At 41.9% G+C, this 21,140-nt stretch overlaps 1 protein-coding gene across 1 annotated transcript in view; it reads right to left on the bottom strand.

The window, feature by feature from the left end:
* The window catches only part of LOC143275433 (nuclear protein AMMECR1-like), a 46,029-nt gene that overhangs the window by 20,003 nt on the left and 4,886 nt on the right, over window positions 1-21,140 (bottom strand). The window contains exons 2-4 of the mRNA XM_076579528.1: window positions 17,902-18,027; window positions 10,693-10,807; window positions 7,755-7,845 (exon numbers count right to left, since the gene is read on the bottom strand). Coding sequence (XP_076435643.1) covers window positions 7,755-7,845; window positions 10,693-10,807; window positions 17,902-18,027 — 332 coding nt within the window. The remainder of the gene's footprint in view (window positions 1-7,754; window positions 7,846-10,692; window positions 10,808-17,901; window positions 18,028-21,140) is intronic.

Genomic DNA, 21,140 nt, shown 5'->3' with positions numbered 1-21,140 from the left:
CTGTGAAGAGCGCCTGGCCATCTGCGCTGCGCAAAGGACTCTGGACCTGGTATGAGGGACCGTACACCGCCTTCAAGGCTTCGTATAAGCCCCGGTAGTCACCAGTGTCTGCACAAAGCTGAGCCCTCTCTGCCAGGTTGGTCCACCACCCATTTTGAATCTCACGAAGCTTGCGCTGGAGGTTGCTGCATATGAGCCGGAAGGTTGCTTTCTTCACCGGACAAGACGGTTGTGCAAGGTGAGCCTGGTGGGCTGATCTCTTCTTCGCCAGCAATTCTTGGATCTCCTGGTTGTTTTCGTCAAACCAGTCCTTGTTCTTTTTCGACGAGAACACTAGGACTTCTTCAGAGGACTGCAGGATGGCTGATTTCAGCTGTGCCCATAGTGCTTCTGGAGAGGGGTCTGTGGGGCAACTGGGGTCTTCAAGTTTGTCCTGAAGCTTCGCCTGGAATTCAGCTTTCACTTCAGCTGACTGAAAGTTGCCGACCTGGAATTTCTTCCTAGGAGCTCCTCCTTTCTTTGGTTTGGGCTTGAAGTGGAGCCTGAGCTTGCTGCGGACGAGGCGGTGGTCAGTATGACACTCCGCGCTGGGCATCACTCGGGTGTGTAGGATGTCTCGTACGTCTCTCTGGCGCATCAGGATGTAATCAATGAGGTGCCAATGTTTGGACCGAGGATGCATCCACGTTGTCTTCAGGCTGTCCTTCTGCTGGAAAATGGTGTTGGTGATGGTAAACTGCTGCTCTGCACAGAACTCGAGAAGAAGGCGCCCATTGTCGTTGCAATTACCAACGCCATGCTTGCCAAGGACTCCTTTCCAGGCTTCTGAATCTTGGCCAACTCTGGCATTGAAGTCGCCAAGGATGATGACCTTGTCGTCAGCAGGGGTGTTCTGAACGAGGTTGCGCAGATCAGTGTAAAACTTGACCTTTTCTGTGGGGTCCGCTTGGAGGGTTGGAGCGTACACGCTGAACAGAGTGGCATGCTGTTTGTTCCGTAGTGGGAGGCGCATGGACATAATTCGGTCTGAGTGTCCTGTTGGCAGGTTTTCAAGCTTGGAGGCAATGGTGCTCCTGACCATAAAGCCTACGCCATAAAGGCGTCTCTCGGTCTCTGGCTTGCCTGACCAGTAGAGGGTGTACCCAGCGCCGTGTTCCTGGAGGCTGCCTTTCCCTGCAAAGCGGACTTCGCTGACGGCAGCAATGTCAATGTTCAGTCTCTGAAGTTCGTGTGCGACTAGAGCGGAACGCCTTTCTGGGTGGTTGCTGTCTGCAGAGTCACGCATGGTTCGGATGTTCCAGCATGCTACCTTTAGTCCTTTAGCACCTAATTGTGAGGCAGGTGCCGGCCTTTTCTTCTCTATTGTTGTTCGACCGCGTTTGGAGATGCCCGTTGACCGCGGCTAGCCAACTGGGGGGTATGGAGATGAGCATTTGTTTGGACCACCTTTTCTAGGCCCCTCTCCGTGTGGAGCAAGCAGTGCTGTCCCTAGAAAAGGCTGCTTGGTCGTTCAGGGTGCTGCCGAGTGATGCTGTCACCTCCGGGTCAACAATCAGGCGACCAATATCCTGAACCGCCTGCATGCAGGATTGGAACTGCGGCTTCCAGTGACATCTTCCACCTGCCGTTTTCGCCCCTTTCCCATCGCTACAGGGCTTGGAATAGTTGGTGGCGCAGGACGTGGACGTGTCCTTCAAGCCTGCGCAATGGAATTTTTAGGTGGAGTGCAGTGTGCGCAGTACTGGCCCCACCCTTTACACCCGTGGTTCATCTGCCATAGCCTAGCAAGCTGGGACGGTGACAGTGAGGTCCTCAGGTCGTAGGTTTTATATCAGACTGTCCTTGTCCTAGCCTCTGGCTCAAAAACCTTCCTCGGAGGCACGGGGGCGCGGCTACTGAAAGTCGGGACATGGCCATGGACCCAGGGTCAATGCATGTCGAGACTGTCCTGCATTCCTTAGCACTTCATGGGTTTTACTTCAGACTTTTCCTTGTCTTAGATGGACTGCCTTCCCGGGCTGTCGAGCTCCATCTGCCCGCATGTGACAGGTAGCACAGGGTTACATGGTACCTGTGGCAGGTAGAGACCTGACCTGACTCTGGTATATATATATATATATATATATATATATATACACATGTGTGTGTGTGTGTGTGTGTGTGTGAAAGAAAACAATGTCACATGTTCAGGTGTACAACTGTGTGTGTGTGTGTGTGTGTGTGTGTGTGTGTGTGTGTGTGTGTGTGTGTGTGTGTGTGTGTGTGTGTGTGTGTGTGTGTGTGTGTGTGTGTGATTGCATGCATATGTTTACTTATTTTCTGTTTTACTTGTTCATTTGTAGAACAAGGTGCTGTAGAAATGTCAGTAATAGTACTAATACTGATGATACTGTCATTATTGGCTGTAATATTGTAAAAAAAAAAAATTAAAAAAAATCTAAAGTGGTTTTCTTTGACTACATCTCCTTGCCCTCAAACTGCTAGGCATGGATGTTGATCCGAAGCTTACTCTTTGGATAGTAAGTTTTCTTCTCAATAGAACTCAGTCCGTCCGCTTTCACTCTGCCCACTCTTCTCTAAAATCTACTTCTACTGGTGCACCCCAAGGTACACTGTACACAAATGACTGCAGAGGCACGGAGGAAACTCCTGTCATAAAATATTCTGATGATTCAGCAATTGAAGATCTGTCCAACTCTGATGCTATTTATTTCAGTGAAATTAAAAAGTTCTGTTCCTGGTGTGAGAAAAACTATCTGGATCTCAACGTATTGAAAACAAAAGAAATGTTAATAGATTTTCAGAAAGACCCCTTGCCTGTAGCTGACCTTGTTATTGATGGTCAAACAGTGGAGAGGGTCAATGAATATATATATTTAGGGACTATCTTAGACTATAAGCTGACTTTTGACAGAAATGTTGATTCCATTCATAAGAAATGTCAATCTAGAATATTTTGTTTACAGAAGCTTAGAAATGTTGGTATAAATTCAAATATTCTTCAAAGTTATTATCAATGTTGTATCGAGTCCGTGCTTACAGTTTCATTTATGTGCTGGTATGGAAGTTTGGGAGTGAGGAGTAAGCGTGTTTTGAACGATGTCATGAGTGTATGCAGTAAAATTGTGGGAGTGAAACAAGCTAGTATGCAAGAGCTGTATGAAAGTCGAGTGGTTAAAAAAAGCAGGCAGATAGCAACTGACGACACCCATATTTTAGCAAAGTATTATGAGCTATTGCCATCAGGACGACGCTACAGAACTTTTAAGTTGAAATCCAGAGCTCTGAAGACTTTTATTCCACGTTCAATCCACCTTTTAAATTCTTGAGAACTGTGTCCGTGCATGATAGGCTGTGCCTTGTTCTAGTTGTGGTGTGTGTGTGTGTGTGTGTGTGTGTTTACTGAACTTAAAACGTGACAACTGGTTATAATGAATGTGCAATATGTAGGAAGAATAATGTGCAATATGCAGGATGAATGTACAATGAATATGTCTAATGCTAACGTCCATATTCTAAATATATTTCCGTTTAATAATTACGATGTAATAATTAATTGCAATGTTTTTAAAAGCGAATATGTGAAATGCTTTTATTTGAGAACATATGTTTATTACTCTTGTTGAACTCACTCCATGCCAAGAGTTTTTGCCCTTGCCAATCCCTGAAAACCCAGGGTTTGTATAGGATGGGGAAAAAATTGTAAAACAAACAAATAAACACCCAGACAATTGATATTTAGTATATGTATGCAAGGAATGTTGTTCCATATGTTTGCAAAAAATCAAAGTATTTACTCACCATCTTGATGTTGATCGCGGTATCCATATTTTGTGTATTTTTTTAGCATTTTTGCACCCATCAGAAAGACACACCAAGATGTTCCACATCACATTCTAACACTATTTGAGGAACTGAAGACCTAGTGCATGCAATGAAGTATGAACAGGTGGTGAAGAAAGTTGAAATTCACACATACAAAAAAAATATTGTCTCTACATAATGAAAATCAAAGAACAAAGAAAAAAACTCAACCGGCTGGGTGTTGACTGGCCAGTCAGCTGACAAACCTGGTATGCCAGTGAAGGGATGTGCAAGAGGGAAAAAGGAAAAATTGTCAGTCCAATCACTGGTGAAAACACTTGCAAAATCGTCCGTTTCCTCAGTGGTTTCGTCGTCTTTGTCTGTCTCATCTGCTGGCACATGTTCCTCACTTTCCTCTCCATTGTAAACACTCTCTTCAGCGGCCGAATCTATTTCTAGTTCATCGGGATCTGGTTCAAATTCACTGTCCGAAGAATCAACATTATCTCCTTCGACATCAGAGCCTTCAGTTTGGATCATTTCCAAAGCATCTTCGACACTGAGTAACATTTAACCTCTCCGACCGTGTCGAACACTTCGCCGTGACGCCATCTTGTCAAACAACTTACAAAGCTGACAGGGGGCACGCTTTGTTATCAACTGCGGTTGAGCTTATCGCGACACACACGCAGCGTGTGTGAATGAAAAGCTGACCAGAGGTGACGTAAGATATCACATCTGCTTTTGATTTTCACATCCGACGCGTCACTCCGACAGCACGACTTTTTAAAATCCAAGTCCGCATATGCGGACATTGGCATCCAACGCTTTCTCCGACGATGTCCGCATATGCGGACAATGGCAGCGAGTGAGTTAATCAAGTTATCCGCGCGTGTGGGGTGGGTGGTGGGGGGAGGGGGGGTGCGGTGCGGGTGTGTGCTGATTATCTGGTTGTGGTTTTCCGCAATTCATCTTTATTCTTATCTTATCTGTCTATTATAATCAATGTGCAGTATAGTAGGCTATGTTTATAATTATATTCAAATAATGTTTCTTAATTCTTTCTGTTTTTACATTAAGAATACTAGTTATTACCTGCAGTGTGTGGATGTATGTATGAAACGATGTATGTGATATTATTTTACATTTGTATCTTCGTAATATTTGTAGGGGCTGTTGTTGGCTTTTACAGTTATGGTCCCCATGTTGTTTACTTGTTTATGTTGTGATAATGCACCTGGCCAAATTTCTCCAGTTGGAGATAATAAAGTTATTCTTATCTTATCTTATGTAAAAAAAACTTACCACATTATGCTTCCATTCACATAAATATTTAGAATAAACAAGGGAATAAGCAAACAAATAATTTAAACAACAATAAGAAGAAAGAGTCAGACCTGCATGATCATTTGTGTGTGTGTATGGTTGCAGGGCATGTTGCTGTGCTGAAGTGGCAGGACAAAACACCAGTTCATGTGCTGACTAGTCATGCTGCCAACTACCATGGTCAGTGTGACAACACGACACCGTCCTGAAAGACAGAAGCCAGCTGCAGTACAAGACTACATCACCAACATGGCTGGAGTGGATATGAGTGACCAGCTACTGCAAGTGCAAGGTCTGTGAAGACCTGTTCAAGCGCCACAACACACCAAAACATCAAACTGCCAACTGGTGTCCAAAATGTGGAGTTCCACTGTGTGTGAAGCTGTGCCCAGGACTCAACATCACCTGCCATGAGCTTTTTCACTCCAGACAAGACTATTGTCAGTGGTAATATATCAGGTTTTTGTGTGCAGTGAACTCCCTTTTGTATGTAGAGACAATATTTTCTTTTGTGTGCGTGATTTTCAACTTTCTCCACCATCTGTTCATACTTCATTGCATGTACAAGGTCTTCAGTTCCTCAAATAGTGTTAGGATGTGATGTGGAACATTTGTAAGCTGTCCAAGGACACTTGGTATACCTTTCTGATGGGTGCAAAAATGCTACAAAATACACAAAAAATGAATACCGTGATCAACAACAAGATGGTGAGTAAATAATTTTTTTTTTGCATAAATATGGAACAACATTCACTGAATACACATACTAAATTTCAATTCTCTGGGTGTTTATTTGTTTTTTTGAGAATTTTTTTCCCATCCTATACAAACCCTGAGTTTTCAGGGATTCGCAAGGGCAAAAACTCTTGGCATGGAGTGAGTTAACCCCTAGGCTGCCTGCATGACGAGATAACTCATCATGGCAAGCATGTAGGCTTCGCTGCCACAATGACGAGATAACTCGTCATCGAAATATTCTGACATTTCCCTGCTTTGCATTCAGTTCGTTGACAAAAATGCTGGTAGCTTTAGCATGGGGAATCTTTCTGGATTCTATTCATAGCTAGAAACACCATCTGCGTCATAAGGCAGTCCTTTATTTGAACGTTTTGGTTGGGTTACTGGCCGCAGTCTTTGCCTGGCTCCTCTCCTCGCTTGCTCAACAAAATGTTGGACTGACTCCGTGCTCAAGACATGCGCTCGTGGCGAACTAAATCAACCAAGATTACTTTCTTTAGCTGATGCTCAGAAAGAATTGGAGCATAAATTCGAAGGAGAAGACAGTGGTGAACATTTATAGGACGATTTGATAGAAAATAAAGGGAGCAATCAAGAGAGTGACCAAGATACAACTATCAGTGAGTGATGCCGGCTGTTCAACTCTAGCAGACGACAGGTCACCGAATTTTTAGCAGGACACCGTATGAGCTATTTTCTTGGCACTCAGCCAACGCAGTCTGATGATAACTGGATGAAGTGACGGTGTGAGAGGGGTGAAGAGGAGCGGGGTGGAGACTGAGGGGGCATGGCCTCACATCCATATTATCACTTGCAGAAGTCACAATGCATCTATTTCTTTTTCAGTTATTTTATATTGTGGTTGATCTAGTATGATTTTGTGTGTGCAGATATCCATTTGTCCAGAAAATGATATTTTTGTGCAAATTACCAGACTAATGTTTGTAATGAACAAGTTGAAAATGTGACAAAAAACAAAACACTGATTTCAAAACAACAGCATGTCACTTAAAATGCATAAAATGGGAAAACATCATGTGTTTTGTATTCTTTATTCATTTCCCTTTCAGAAAATATATACTTTTATGGGTCTTTCTCCAATAACAAAGAGCACAGAATTTTTTGAAAATTTATACCCGTTTTTTTGTGAAAAAACCCTGGCAAATAGATTTCACTTAAATCTTATTTTCCTGGCAGCGAAAGGGTTAAGATGAGAAAGATCAGTTTAAAGCAAATTAAGTCCCCTAGCATTAATTACAGAGTAATTTCCCTTTTTTACTATCTGCACCAAAACGTTTGCAAAATAAATAAAACTTCCATGCTTAGCAGAAGAAGTTCCTGTTTGAACAAAAAAATGATAATAATGATTGCTCTTGTTGTCAGAATATCAGATCAAAGTGCCAAGTTCAGAGAATACAAAAAATATAAATATAACAGTAAATGCAGTTTGCATATAATTAGGCTTCTTTTTTTTCTTTTCTTTTTTTTTTCTTTTTTTTTGTGCCCATCCCAGAGGTGCAATATTGTTTTAAACAAGATGACTGAAAAGAACTGAATTTTTCCTATTTTTATGCCAAATTTGGTGTCAACTGACAAAGTATTTGCTGAGAAAATGTCAATGTTAAAGTTTACCACGGACACACAGACACACACACACACACACAGACACACACACACACACACACAGACAACCGAACACCGGGTTAAAACATAGACTCACTTTGTTTACACAAGTGAGTCAAAAATGACTGAAGTCACCATGACATGATATCAACAACAGAAAATGACTGGAGTCACCATGACATGATGTCAACAACAGAAAATGATGACCAAAGTCACCACAATAACCAGGATTATGATGATTGAATATAATAACTGGCACTCACCCTGTTCAACAGCCACCTCTGGCAGGTAGGTAGCTGTCTTCTTGTGACCTTTCTCGTTGAAAAACTCTATGCGAATGCCATTGGATCCCACCTGTTTGTTGATTCAAACATTAAAAAAATTTCAATCCTTTTGGGGTCTTGAAAATACAATAACCATAAATACACATTGAATCACAACTTCACCCCAACAATGTCAAAACAAAACAAGCATAGAAACACACCAAATACAAAACAAAATAAAATAATAATAATGATTTACAAATAAAACAAATAACAAGAGAGGCTAGGCCTTCAAGACTCACTTGTGATACACTTAAAAAAAAAAAAAAATCTAATCATTAAAACGTGTTCTGTATTTGTTATTATAAAGCTTCGGGTTAAAAAAAAAAGAAGTCCTCACCAGATTTGAACCCCGCGTGTTCGGGTGAGAAGAAACTGCCTATCCATTACACTATTGTGGCTCCTTAATTGACATTCTAAAATTTAACATTTGAACATACTTTTTTAAAGGGCGATAAATGAATTGCGGTATTCGCAGTGAGAACGCTGTTTAAATCATATTATTCTGGTGTATCTTGGGCATTCAAAAAATCTTTAAGGGCAATAAAAAATCCTTTTTAATGGCTAACGCCGCAATCACACTGCAACATTTAGCCGTTTTCTCTAGATCTAGATAGATGTACAAGTTTAGTTACACCCACCGCAAATGTAGTACGACACGGTTGATTCAATTTCTCTTTAATGTTCATTCTAGTTTTATAGTTTTAAAGTTGATATGAAAATTTAGTATTTTGTTAAACTAATAACATGTAGAGCCAAGTACAAGTACTTCTAAACATCGTAAGAAGTGAAAAGGACTTCATTTTGAGAAAAGTCAAGACTGGAAATTTTTTCGTTTCATCGTGATCAGTTCAAGGGTATTAACTCGCATGGTTTACAATTTTTAACTGTGAATTCCGACTGATTCTGTGGATATTTTTATGGCAGTTTGGGGCATAATCCAGTAAGTGATGAGACGTTCACAAATCTTTCTCTGAATAAATATTTAACGGTCTCCTTCTCCAACTTTCCATCACATGTTATCATGTATTGTCCATTGAATATAGGATTGAACGGGCAGGTCAACAACTTGAAACAAAATGGCGTCGTTTGCGTTTGCGAAGAAGAGCACACTCTTTGAATGTGTATAAATATGTGTATGCAATTGATTTTTGCCCATGACCTTCAGGGCTCAGCCAACAGATCTGTAAAGTCCACTCATCGTATTGATTTGAGTATTTTCCGAAAAAAGACCACTTGGGCGAATGAACATAGTGAAAGCCCTGTACACTGACAGTAAAACACACAAGCTTTTTATGTATTGAGTATAATTTCAAAATGTAATGTTTAAGATGAGAAAGATCAGTTTAAAGCATATTAAGTCCCCTAGCATTGATTACAGATTAATTTCCCTTCTTTACTATCTGCACCAAAAACGTTTGCAAAATAAATAAAACTTCCATGCTTAGCAAAAGAAGTTCCTGTTTGAACAAAAAATGATAATAATGACTGCTCTTGTTGTTGTGTCAGAATATCTGATCAAAGTGCCAAATTAAGAGAATACAAAAAATATAACAGTAAATGCAGTTTGCATATAATTAGACTTCATTTTTTTGTGCCCATCCCAGAGGTGCAATATTGTTTTAAACAAGATGACTGGAAAGAACTGAATTTTTCCTATTTTTATGCCTAATTTGGTGTCAACTGACAAAGTATTTGCAGAGAAAATGTCAATGTTAAAGTTTACCACGGACACACAGACACACACACACACACACACACACACACACACAACCGAACACCGGGTTAAAACACAGACTTACTCTGTTTACACAAGTGAGTCAAAAATGAAATAAAATGATTATAATCTAAAAGTAAAACAAATCAAACTTCAACATACTGGTTGCATAGATAATATGGTAATGGCATAATGCCTGGTAAACAATAATGTAATGATGTATCAATCACAAAACAATACATGTAATGATGTATCAATCACTTCATGTCTGCTAGTGCTAGTAATAAATGATATCAGATATGCCATAGGAAAGAAAAAGTGTGAGCTGACCAACTGAGATTGGAAAGAAGGAAAGCTCACCTCCCCCACTCTCACCCCTTCCTTTCCCTGTAATCAACTGATGCTATTGTATCAATAACAATCATGCTAGAGCAATCAACACAACCATACAAACAGAACAAAGTTTGTCATGGACCTGTCATGAATGCAGGAATAAGAAAAATAACAGAATTTTCAGCCTAAAAAACTGTTTCTTTCATTCCTCTCCATTTTCCTACCAAGAATACAATTTATTTGGTCTGGGTTCAAGTCTTATAGAAGAGAGATAAACTAAAATCCCAGGTGCAGCATGCACTTAGTGCACATAAAAGAATCCATGCAAAAAAAAGGGCTGTCCCCGGCAAAATTATGAATAAAAATCTACTTTGATAGTAAAATAAATGCACTTGTTGACAGAAGAAAAAAAAAGAACTAATGTGGGTGCGCCATTCAAACACACAATATTCCATACTTCATTTCTGAGGGTATGTTCATGTTTCTATAACCCAGCAAACACTGAAATGGATTATGGAATCTTTAACATGCATATCTGATCTTCTACACATGTATACACATATGTACACGAAAGAGAAAATTTTTTACAATGACATTAGCAGTAAAAAGATATGGCATGATGTGGGAAATAGAAAAATCAATTTTTACCTTCAATCCATGAAGCGCTGATACTAGTGACCCTTAAGTTTGAAAGTCCAAGAGTTAAGTCCAGCAAACCATTGGACTATCATGTCCGTCACTGACTCAAATAACAGACAAACAGTGAAACAGTCAGTAAGAAAATAACCTCCCTGACATAAAGGAATTACAACACAAATAAACATTTACCTCCCAGTCAAGGTAATCCCGTGCTTCCTCAAAATGGGTGAGAATGGAGACAGAGCAATGAAGTCTGGTGAACTCATCTTTTGTGATGGGGGCAAAGCGACTGTCTCTGACGGCACTGCAACAGACACCACTCTCTTTGCTCCATCTGGTGTTCATTTTCAACATAATAATTCAAGGAGGGAAAACTGAAACACACAGAGACTGATATAAGTAAAAGTACTAAAACGAATGGAAAATCTGGTGCGAGAGAGCAACTAGCATTGGGATGATTGTGTGTCCATACAGTGGGGAATGCAAAGCACAAGGACCCAAGAGATTTCAATTAAGCTTTGATTTGATGTATGTGGATTCTACAATACTGGAAACATTTTCAAGACATGCAATGCAAAAATGAAAAGTGTAAGAAAATGTGTCAAATATCTTTTCTGGTATGGATTAAACATCCCACTGTGTGACGCTTATACAATAAGAAGTGACTTTTACTAGTTGCCCAGAAAAATCTCTCAGTGTGAACCAGTGTGGCTGACATGATGTGGGTTACACAGTGGACACCACCCATTTCTTGTCCTTTATGAAATCAAGATGTCAAAATAGTCTATGTTGCATAGCAAACAGACACTGTGGTAGACAAACTGAAGCATATTTAAAAAAGAAAAAAAAGAAAAAAAAGCACAAAAAAAAAGCATGAGAATTACTAGAAAAATGTCTACTAAGGTTGGACACCGTATCCCACATAATTTTTTGCATCCCGTTATTTCTGCAGAAACTGTGGCTGTATCAGTGTATGTTTTCACTTGTATGACTGATAATTAAAACACTTTTACCAGTTCTGTTTGTTTGGTTTTGTTTGTTTTTCTGTTTTTTTTGTTTTTTTTACAAAGGATGATATACTTGTAAACACTCTTAAATGAAATGTTATGGATTACGTGGACACCAAATTTCATAAGCAAAAATATCCTTGATTGGATGCAGCAAAATGCTTATGGTGTGCTTTAAGCTAAAAATGAAACTACATTAAAGATAATTTCATATATTATATAACTGTCTCTTTGGTCTCAAGATTAGAAGAGAAAAAAAGGCTGGACATGGCAGCAAATGCAGCTGCTGCATGGCACCCATCAAATGTCATCTTCATCTGGAAAGACCAGACATCATCCTCTTTCCTCTGAAGAACCTGTAAATAAAGTGTAATTTGTGTAAATATACAAAATCACCAAGTACATATTTCTCTTGCAATGTATGAAAATGCTGCTGCAAAATCCAACAAATATGTTTTACAATAAAGCCATCTGTGTTATCTGTTTGGCTCTTGGTGTTTGGCGTTGCTGTGCTTTTTTTTTTTTTTTTTTTTTTTTTTTTTTCAACCTATCCTTTTTTTCTGCTGGTACTCTCTGAATGAGTCATGCAATTGATCCTTTTCAGTTTGGGGCTCACCATCTCTTAGCTTTTGCTTTGTTTCAGGGTTGACCTTTCAATCGTCTAGGTGTGATGACCCCACTTTCTTGTCCTATCTTGTGGCACTGATTTACTGGCCCTGCTGAAAGCTTTGTTAGCAGCCTTGTTCTTTGTGGAATAGAGGTTGTATGCAGGTTTAGCAGAGTCAGAAGTGGATTTTCCTGGAATCTAAGTCACTTGTTAGGTGGATGTTTGTCAGCAGATACAGTCTCGGGAGTGAATCTCTTCTGTGGTTCCTTTTCTGCTCCCTTTGCTGCTTGTGTCAAAATACTGCTGTCAGTTTCGCACTGTCATCATCACCTTCAAGTTAAAACCGATCATAATATATCTCATTGTTATTACCACTATCATACATTATCATCTGCACAGCCTGCAAAGTTGTGTAAATCCGCTTATTGGGACTGCTGTCTTAGCTGGACAAAGTTTCCAACGCCCTTTTTGCATTTGATGCAAACCCAATTTTCACATGTGCTCAATCAGTCAATGTAGTTCAGTTAACAAAACATTATTGAGAAGGAGGTCCACCACCTGACATATGCTTATTTAAATAGTATGTTTATAATCCAGACACATTAAACTAACCATTCAGAGTCTATTTGTGTTCAATGAACCAAACTCTGATAAACGAAAAATCTATATAAATGCAGGACATCAATGGATGTCTCACAGGCACTATGGCAACATTGTGTGCAGGAGGTCAACTGACATCTTACTGGCACTGAACCAGTTACAAAAAAAAGAAAAGACCAAAGCAGAGGGGAAGCTGTCTTTGATCCAATGACAATATCATGGTGTTCATTACAATCAGACTAATTTCAAAATGTAACTTCAGCAAGACCGTCCTATCCAAACAAGTCAAAGGCATAAAGAAGAGATAACAACATTTCACTGTGGTGTGTGACACAAGAAACAAAGGTGCCGAAAAACTTTGATGTCCAAGAAATATGCGGGTGGGAACTTCTTTTACAAGTTGAAACATGCGAAGTCTGGATCCGGCAGAATCTGCGGAAGAAACCTATCAGTTCAACGGAGAGGAAGGCGGTTAAACTAAAAGCAACGCACTGTGGAGTGCAGACAGCGGTCATCCACTGCATCCGTGCTCATCCTCCAGTCGTCTCGACTTAGTCTTGCCACTGGAAATTGGTGAACCCGGACGAGAGAGTGAGGTCGACGTTGCGCAACTCCTCTTCACTTTAAACAAACTCATCGCGCAAGTCATCAGTCATCCTTAATGACCTTTCATCCTTCATCCTTTCATCACCCCCAAGTCCTGTGGCGACAGGCGAGCAACAAAACAACAGGTGTGGGTACATTGCCAGTCGCAGCCGCAGACCTGCACGCAGGCAGCTCAGGCCATTCTCATCGTTCTTCATCGACAGGAGCAGTGATGGAGCTCGGCAGCCGTCTGAGCGTCTGAGCAGCCCTCTTTAGGAATGCACTGCTCACCTCCCTGGCATGAGGAAGGGGCTAGAAAAGGTGCCCTAAAAATTGCCTGCTCCATATCACCCTGGCCAGCATACCGCGGCTGGTGGGGACCCTACATCAGTGGTCGAAACAAAGAGAAAGAAAAGAAAAAAACAAGGATTGTTCCTCTCACCACTGGTGCTTGGAACATAAGGACTCTCCTGGACAGAGATGACGCGGACAGACCCCAAAGGAGAACGGCACTAGTTGCATCCGAACTTGCCAGATACAACATCAACATCGCAGCCTTGAGTGAGACTCGGCTTGCAGGCGAAGGCGAGCTCTATGAACGGGGATCTGATAACACCTTCTTCTAGAGTGGACGAGGAAGCGAAGAGAGACATAAGGCTGGCACTGGTTTTGCAGTAAAAACAGCACTTGTCAGCAAGCTAGCTGGAATCCCAAAGGGAGTCAACGACAGGCTTATGACCATGAAACTCCCACTGGCATCTGGCCAGAAGCACCTCACCATTGTCAGTGCCTACATCCCAACCATGACCAACCCGGATGAAGTGAAGGCGAAGTTCTACGAGGACCTTCACTCTGTCATTGCTGCTATCCTGAAAGCAGACAAGCTCCTCATTCTTGGGGACTTCAATGCTAGAGTTGGCTCTGACTACATCTCCTGGGATGGAGTGACTGGAAAGCACGGCATGGGCCACTGCAACCCAAATGGATTGCTTTTGCTTCAGACCTGTGCAGAGCATGAACTGCTGATAACCAACACAGTTTTCTGCCTCCCTACCCGTAACAGGACGTCATGGATGCACCCTCGCTCAAAGCATTGGCATCTCATCGATTACGTAATCGTCAGGAAAAGGGATAGGCAAGATGTACGTGTGACAAAGACCATGTGTGGCACCGAGTGTTGGACAGACTTGTTGTCTCGAAGCTGAATATTTGAATCCAACCCAAGAGACGCCCCCAAGGCCAGAAGGCTCCAAAACAGCTCAACATCGCTAAGCTGAAAAACATCACCATCAAACAGACCTTTGTGGAGCTGCTGGAAGATCATCTGGAATCCGCCTCTCTGGACAACCAGAATGTGGAGTCTGGAGGACCCTGCACGAGCTGATCTATAGTACAGCTTCAGAGACTCTGGGACCCATGACCTGAAAGCACAAAGACTGGTTTGATGAAAACTGTGATGAAATCAAGCAGCTTCTGGATGAGAAACGCCATCTGCATCAAGCCTACCTGAGCAACCCAAAGTCCACATCAAAAAAGGATGCGTACAATGCCATCCGCAGGACTGTTCAGCAAAAGTTACGCCGGATGCAGGATAAGTGGCTGATTGACAAAGCTGATGAGATCCAGGGATATGCTGACAGGCACGATATGAAGAGGTTCTATGATACCTTAAAAGAAGTCTACGGCCCCACATCCTCAGGATCATCCCCCCTCCTCAGTGCAGATGGGAATACCTTGATCACCGAGAAGGAGAAAATTCTCGAACGCTGGGCTGAACACTTCAACAGTGTCTTAAATCGCCCTTCCTCCATAAATGATGAAGCCATAGACCGTCTCCCACAAGTCCCCATCAACGAAGCACTGGATGATCCGCCAAAACTTCTTGAGACCCAGAAAGCAATCCGTCTGCTATCCAGTGGCAAAGCACCTGGCTCAGACTCCATACCAGCAGAGGTCTACAAGGATGGAGGCACTGTGCTGACTGAGAAGCTCCATCAGCTGTACTCACTCATGTGGAAAGAAGAGACGATCCCCCAGGATTTCAAAGATGCATCTATCATTCACTTGTACAAGCGAAAGTGGAACCGGCAAGCCTGTGATAACCATCAGGGCATTTCCTTGCTCTCCATCGCAGGCAAGATACTTGCCAGGATCCTACTAAACCATCTCACAGCACACCTTGACCAAGGTCATTTGCCTGAGAGCCAATGTGGATTCCGGAAAGAGCGCGGAACCACCGACATGGTGTTTGCTGTAAGGCAGCTGCAAGAGAAATGTCAGGAGCAAAATGCTGATCTGTTCTCCACCTATGTCAACCTCACTAAGGCCTTCAACACCGTCAGTAGAGAGGGACTGTGGAAGATCATGGCCAAGTACGGATGCCCTCGGAAATTTATTTCCTTGGTCAGCCAATTCCATGAAGGCATGCAGGCTCGAGTCCAGGACAATGGCGAAACATCTGCTCCTTTTCCTGTCACAAATGGTGTCAAGCAAGGCTGCGTCCTGGCTCCAACACTGTTCAGCCTCATGTTCTCTGCAATGCTTACTGATGCCTTCAGAGATGGCGATGTTGGAACCGGCCTAAAGTACCGAACAGATGGCAAGCTGTTTAACCTCAGAAGGCTTCAAGCAAAAACGAAGGTCATGACAGACATCATCAGAGACTTTTTGTTTGCTGATGATTGTGCCCTCAACGCTGGATCTGAAGCTGACATGCAACTCAGTGTCGACAAGTTTGCCACTGCCAGCAGGAACTTCGGCCTTACCATCAGCACGAGGAAAACTGAAGTTCTCCATCAGCCAGCCCCAGGGAAACCCCACGTTGAGCCCAACATCACAGTCAACGGTCAGAGACTCAGTGCGGTGGAGCGGTTCACATACCTTGGCAGCACACTGTCACGAAATGCGACCATCGACGATGAAGTGAACGTCAGGATTGCAAGAGCAAATGCAACCTTTGGTAGACTCTATTCAAATGTCTGGAACAAAAGAGGCATTGGTCTTGAGACCAAGCTAAAGGTCTACAGAGCAGTAGTTCTCCCCACACTACTGTACGCCTGTGAAACTTGAACAGTGTACCAACAACACGCCAAGAAGCTGAACCACTTCCACACAACATGCCTCAGGAAGCTACTGAACATCAAGTGGCAAGACAGGACCCCAGACATGGAGGTGCTTGCAAAAGCCACCCTTCCCAGCATCTTCACCATCCTGATGCAGTCCCAGCTTCGCTGCCCAAAAGGCTCTTCTATGGCGAGCTGCAACAAGGGAAGAGATCACACGGAGGTCAGAAGAAGCGCTTCAGAGATACTCTGAAAGTCTCTCTGAAAGCGTTTGATATCAACCCTGACTCCTGGGAGGAATCTGCAGTGGACCGTGACAAATGGCGCACTGCTGTGCACAAAGGCGCCAAGTCGTGCGAGGCCAACAGGACTGCTGCAGCTGTTCAGAAGAGGCAGGCTAGAAAGTCACGGGCAAACAAGCTCCCTGACAATGATATGCCTGTCTTTGTCTGCCCCAACTGTCAGTGAACATTTCGTGCCCATCCCCCAGCTGGATGACAACGATGGTCATCATCGATCTCGATGGACACACACCATTAAGTGCATTACACTTACACACGGAAACAATGTTCAGCAAAAGAGAAGTGTTCTGGGAAATGAGCATCGCTTGCCAAAAACTATCATTATGATTTCCATTAAAAAATGTTAAGTTAGAATGGTATTTAATGATTTATCTCAGTGCATGGATAAACCTGTACTTTGCTGTGGCGCAGGCATGGGATGCAACACAGACAACGTAACAAGACATGAAATGCATGAAAGAGATAGTTCTTAAATTCCATTACAAGCACTTTTTTTTTAATAGCTTCCATTCACAAACTGTTGCTTAACATATGTAGATATTTATATTACAAGACACAAATAACTATTGTGCTGAGTGTATTTACCACCTGAAAGAGACATACAAAGTTAGTACCAATGAGCATGTCTTAAATCTTGCCACCATTTTGGGAGAAACAAGCAAAAATCACAAAAAATAGCTGGTCATCTTTTATGCACTGGTTAAATAGCTTTATTTCATTCACCAAATGATTAACAAATACTGAGAGGCAGACAAGACACACAAGCACATGATGAATATTGTGCAAATTTGTTAGAGTGTGAAGCACCCTTGACTCAGGCTAGAATTTTCAGTATTGTGGAACTACACATAAAATGAATATATGCAAGCATGCATGCTTGCATGTGTGTGTGTGTGAATGTAAGTTGTGTGTGTGCATATGTGTGCGTTCATGTGCATACACATGTATGAGTGGTTATGTGTGGGTGTGCCTGTTTTCCTTTAGTTTTTTGTCTTTCTACTCGAATTAATATTAGATGAATGTGTGTGTGTGTGTGTGTGTGGAGAGAGAGAGAGAGAGAGAGAGAGAGAGAGCACACACATGCACTTCCAGTTCCATGAGTATGCACTGTCTGTCAAAATGACTTCCGAAAAAATTTATGATGATTGATGTACACATTCTCTCTCTCTCTTTCTCTCTCTCTCTCTCACACACACACACTCACACACACACACACAAAGTAAGTATGCACACACCTGGTGACAGCATATTCCCTGAGACCTTTATGTAGCTGGACAGGAGAGAATGTTCCAATGCATCCTCGTAACTGTAGCCTTCGTTCACGATCCCGACTTCCCGCTCTCCAAGTCACAAAAAGGGGACTGAAAGATACCTAAACACATGTACATGACACAGGCACCCACGCACTTCCACCCATTCAACACTGTTACATTATTAAGCACATACACAGTACAGTCAGTGTGCTTCTGATCCATACTAATTTGAACATTTTATTTTTACTTACATTATAATGTATTAATGTAAGATTTATATTTATATTTTACTGTTCTAAACTGATTTGTAAAATTTTGATTATCATATTAGAGTAAGGAAAATATTACTTAGTTAATATATCAATCCATTCTGCACACCCCAATAATGAATCATACAAAATAGATTTATGTATAATATCATCCTGTTCAGTGCCTGAGAGTTTTAAAAAAAAAAATAATAATAATAATAATAATAGTGCTTTCCCCAGATAATTTTAAGGATTCAGGGAAATAACTGAAGTCCATGCTGCATGTGGGTTGATAAAAATCTTCTGCTGTGCATGCTGACTGCTTCCTCTGTGAACAAGCCTGTTAATACAATAATAGTGTTATCTGAGCAGTGACAAAAAGTGTGAAAAACTAAAAATACATTATTTCCCATCTTTTGCAGTTTCAACATTGAGTTTCACAAAAATAGTGCATTGTTGTCGGTTGTCTAATCTGTGGCATATTGATCAGTAAAAAATACAGCTCAATGGTGTCACTCAGTCCGCCGCCACAACCCCCCTTTCCACACCCTCTGTCATACCTCTCTTCTTACACCCAACCTCTCCATATCCCCTCCCTCCCTTCCTGTTTAGGCACACAAACACTGCCCTCAATGCCAATCAACAGGAGGAAAAAAAGCTGTCCGCTTCGATACAGAGACTGAGTAGTGTCAAATGTTTCATCACTTTCTTGTCATCACCTCCAAATTCTAATGATAAATCAGGCAAGACAGATCCATCTCCATCACTGTACGTGTCTGAAATCATTTGAAAAATGCTGCCTTCAAAGTCATGAATGTCCGTCGTCTGGGATCATTATCTCTGCTTTTCAAAGATTCTGACACCACTTTTCCAAATGAGTAAAATACCTTTTCCATGCACATTTCATGTGCACAAGTTAACAAATCGTTATTGAGAAGAAAGGGGTCTTCTACATGACATACTCATTTCAACAGTAATTTTATAACGCAGACACATCAAGCTAACTGTTCAGAACTCAGAACTCAGAAATATTTTACTGCAAGGCCACCAACCTGTTTGCAAAGGAGGTACATACATACAATTGCGACTCACAAAATACCGAAAATAAAGGGGTGAGGGACCAATGTCATGGACACAACATTTCATAACTGAAAAAGTAGACAAAGATTATTGGCTCCTGACATTTCCTTAAGTAACTTTAAGGTTTTTTGAAAGGTTATATAATCATGTCATTTCTTCTTCTCTCTTTTTTAAGGCGTAATAAATATACATTGCCACAGAGCGAGTCATGAGCCTGTTTTCATTTTGTAAAAGTAACGCTAAGTCTGTGTATTCATTTATGTTTCTGGACATTTTCACGAAGTATTTTTCCCTGATTAACTGATACATTGGGCATACTAACAGAAAATGGTGTTCGTCTTCTTCAGCGTTGCAGAAAGGGCAGGAGTTTGATCTTATTGTGTATCTTTTGTGCAAATTTATATCACTTATGCCTAGCCTGAATCTAGCAATGACAGTACGAAACTTAACAATGGTTATGTCTGAAAATGAAATGTACTTTTCTGGTTGCAACAATGACTTAAAACAGTGATATGTAGAGTATCTATCACTTTCAAATAGTTTACTTGACCAGTCTTGTCAAGCTAACTGTTCAGATATCAGACTCAGAGTCTGTTTATATTCATTGAACAAGACTGCGATAAGGAAAAATCAGAATAGATGCACTGTGTTTGTGAAGCACATTAGCTGACATCTCACAGGCACTGAACAGGTTAATACCAATACAACTATAATAATAGTGTGAATATAATAGTCAGATTGGTACATTGAAACAGTGAGTTTTTATAGGATTTTTTTAAAGAGAATAAAAGCAATAAGCAAGTGGTTAAAACATTGGACTTGCAATCTGCGGGTCCCAGGTTTGAATCTCGGTAAAGGCACCTAGTAGGTAAAGAGTAGAAATTTTCCCAATCTCTCAGGTCAACATGTGCAGACCTGTTGGTGCCTGAACCCCCTTTGTATGTGTGTCATTGCTTGCATACCCAACATCAGACAAGAACACCAGTTTGTTCTTTTGCGATCTAGTATAATCTTAGGATAGACATGGATGGAATCATGAGTTGTTTGAACGGTTGAACACGAACGCTTAAAGCGCATGCGCGATACATCGTTCGTGGCCATGTGCACAGCAGATGTGCCACATACTACATCTTCCCCCTGAAGATGGACAAAAGTGCACTCTCGAAATGTGCCAACAATTAAGTATTAGAGTCTTTGAATAACCGAGGGGGAGAAGTCTTGTGCATTGGTTAACGTTGCACTAGCTGTCTCTGTAACGGGCAGGGAGGATGACTGCACGCCCGCTCTTGGTCGTTCGGACCGGACTCACTGGCGATGTCATTGATACTCCTGGCTGGGTAGTCTGGCCTGCTGGGCTGGACTGGCTGGTACTCCAGGCAGGAGGTGAAGGCGAACCAGGCTGGAGCGGCATCTGGTCTGCCTGGGGTCGTCCTGGGACAGGGCTGCCTGAATACCTCTGCATGCTTGGACTGGGTCCAGGTTCAGGTGGATTGGTAGGCAGGATACTGGGGACTGGGTGACATGGGACTGAAAGGGGAATGTCACCTCTGGGACTCAAGGTCACAGGAAAGGACTGGGATAGGCAAAGGTGTCTGCAGTTTCGCCTGTACTGTGCACCTGACTCGGTCTGCACCAAGTATGAGCGAGGAGCAACCTGGCTCAAAACTGTTGCTGGGTTTGACCACTTGGACTCATGGTCTAACTTCTGGAAGACTGGGTCGCCTGCACAAAGCTCTGGCAGTGTCTGTGCCCCGTGACGTCTGTCATAGTAGGTCTTATTGTTCATCTTTGCCTTTTCATCATTTTCCTTAATGACATCTCTGTCGTACTGCTAAGGATTAAGGTTTGTCTGCAGGGTGGGCAGCGTCGTCCTCAGTCGACGTCCCATGGTGA

The sequence above is a fragment of the Babylonia areolata genome, chromosome 30 (genome assembly GCF_041734735.1).
Source record: "Babylonia areolata isolate BAREFJ2019XMU chromosome 30, ASM4173473v1, whole genome shotgun sequence".
Taxonomy (NCBI): domain Eukaryota; kingdom Metazoa; phylum Mollusca; class Gastropoda; order Neogastropoda; family Buccinidae; genus Babylonia; species Babylonia areolata.
This window is presented reverse-complemented; position numbering and strand designations above follow the sequence as displayed.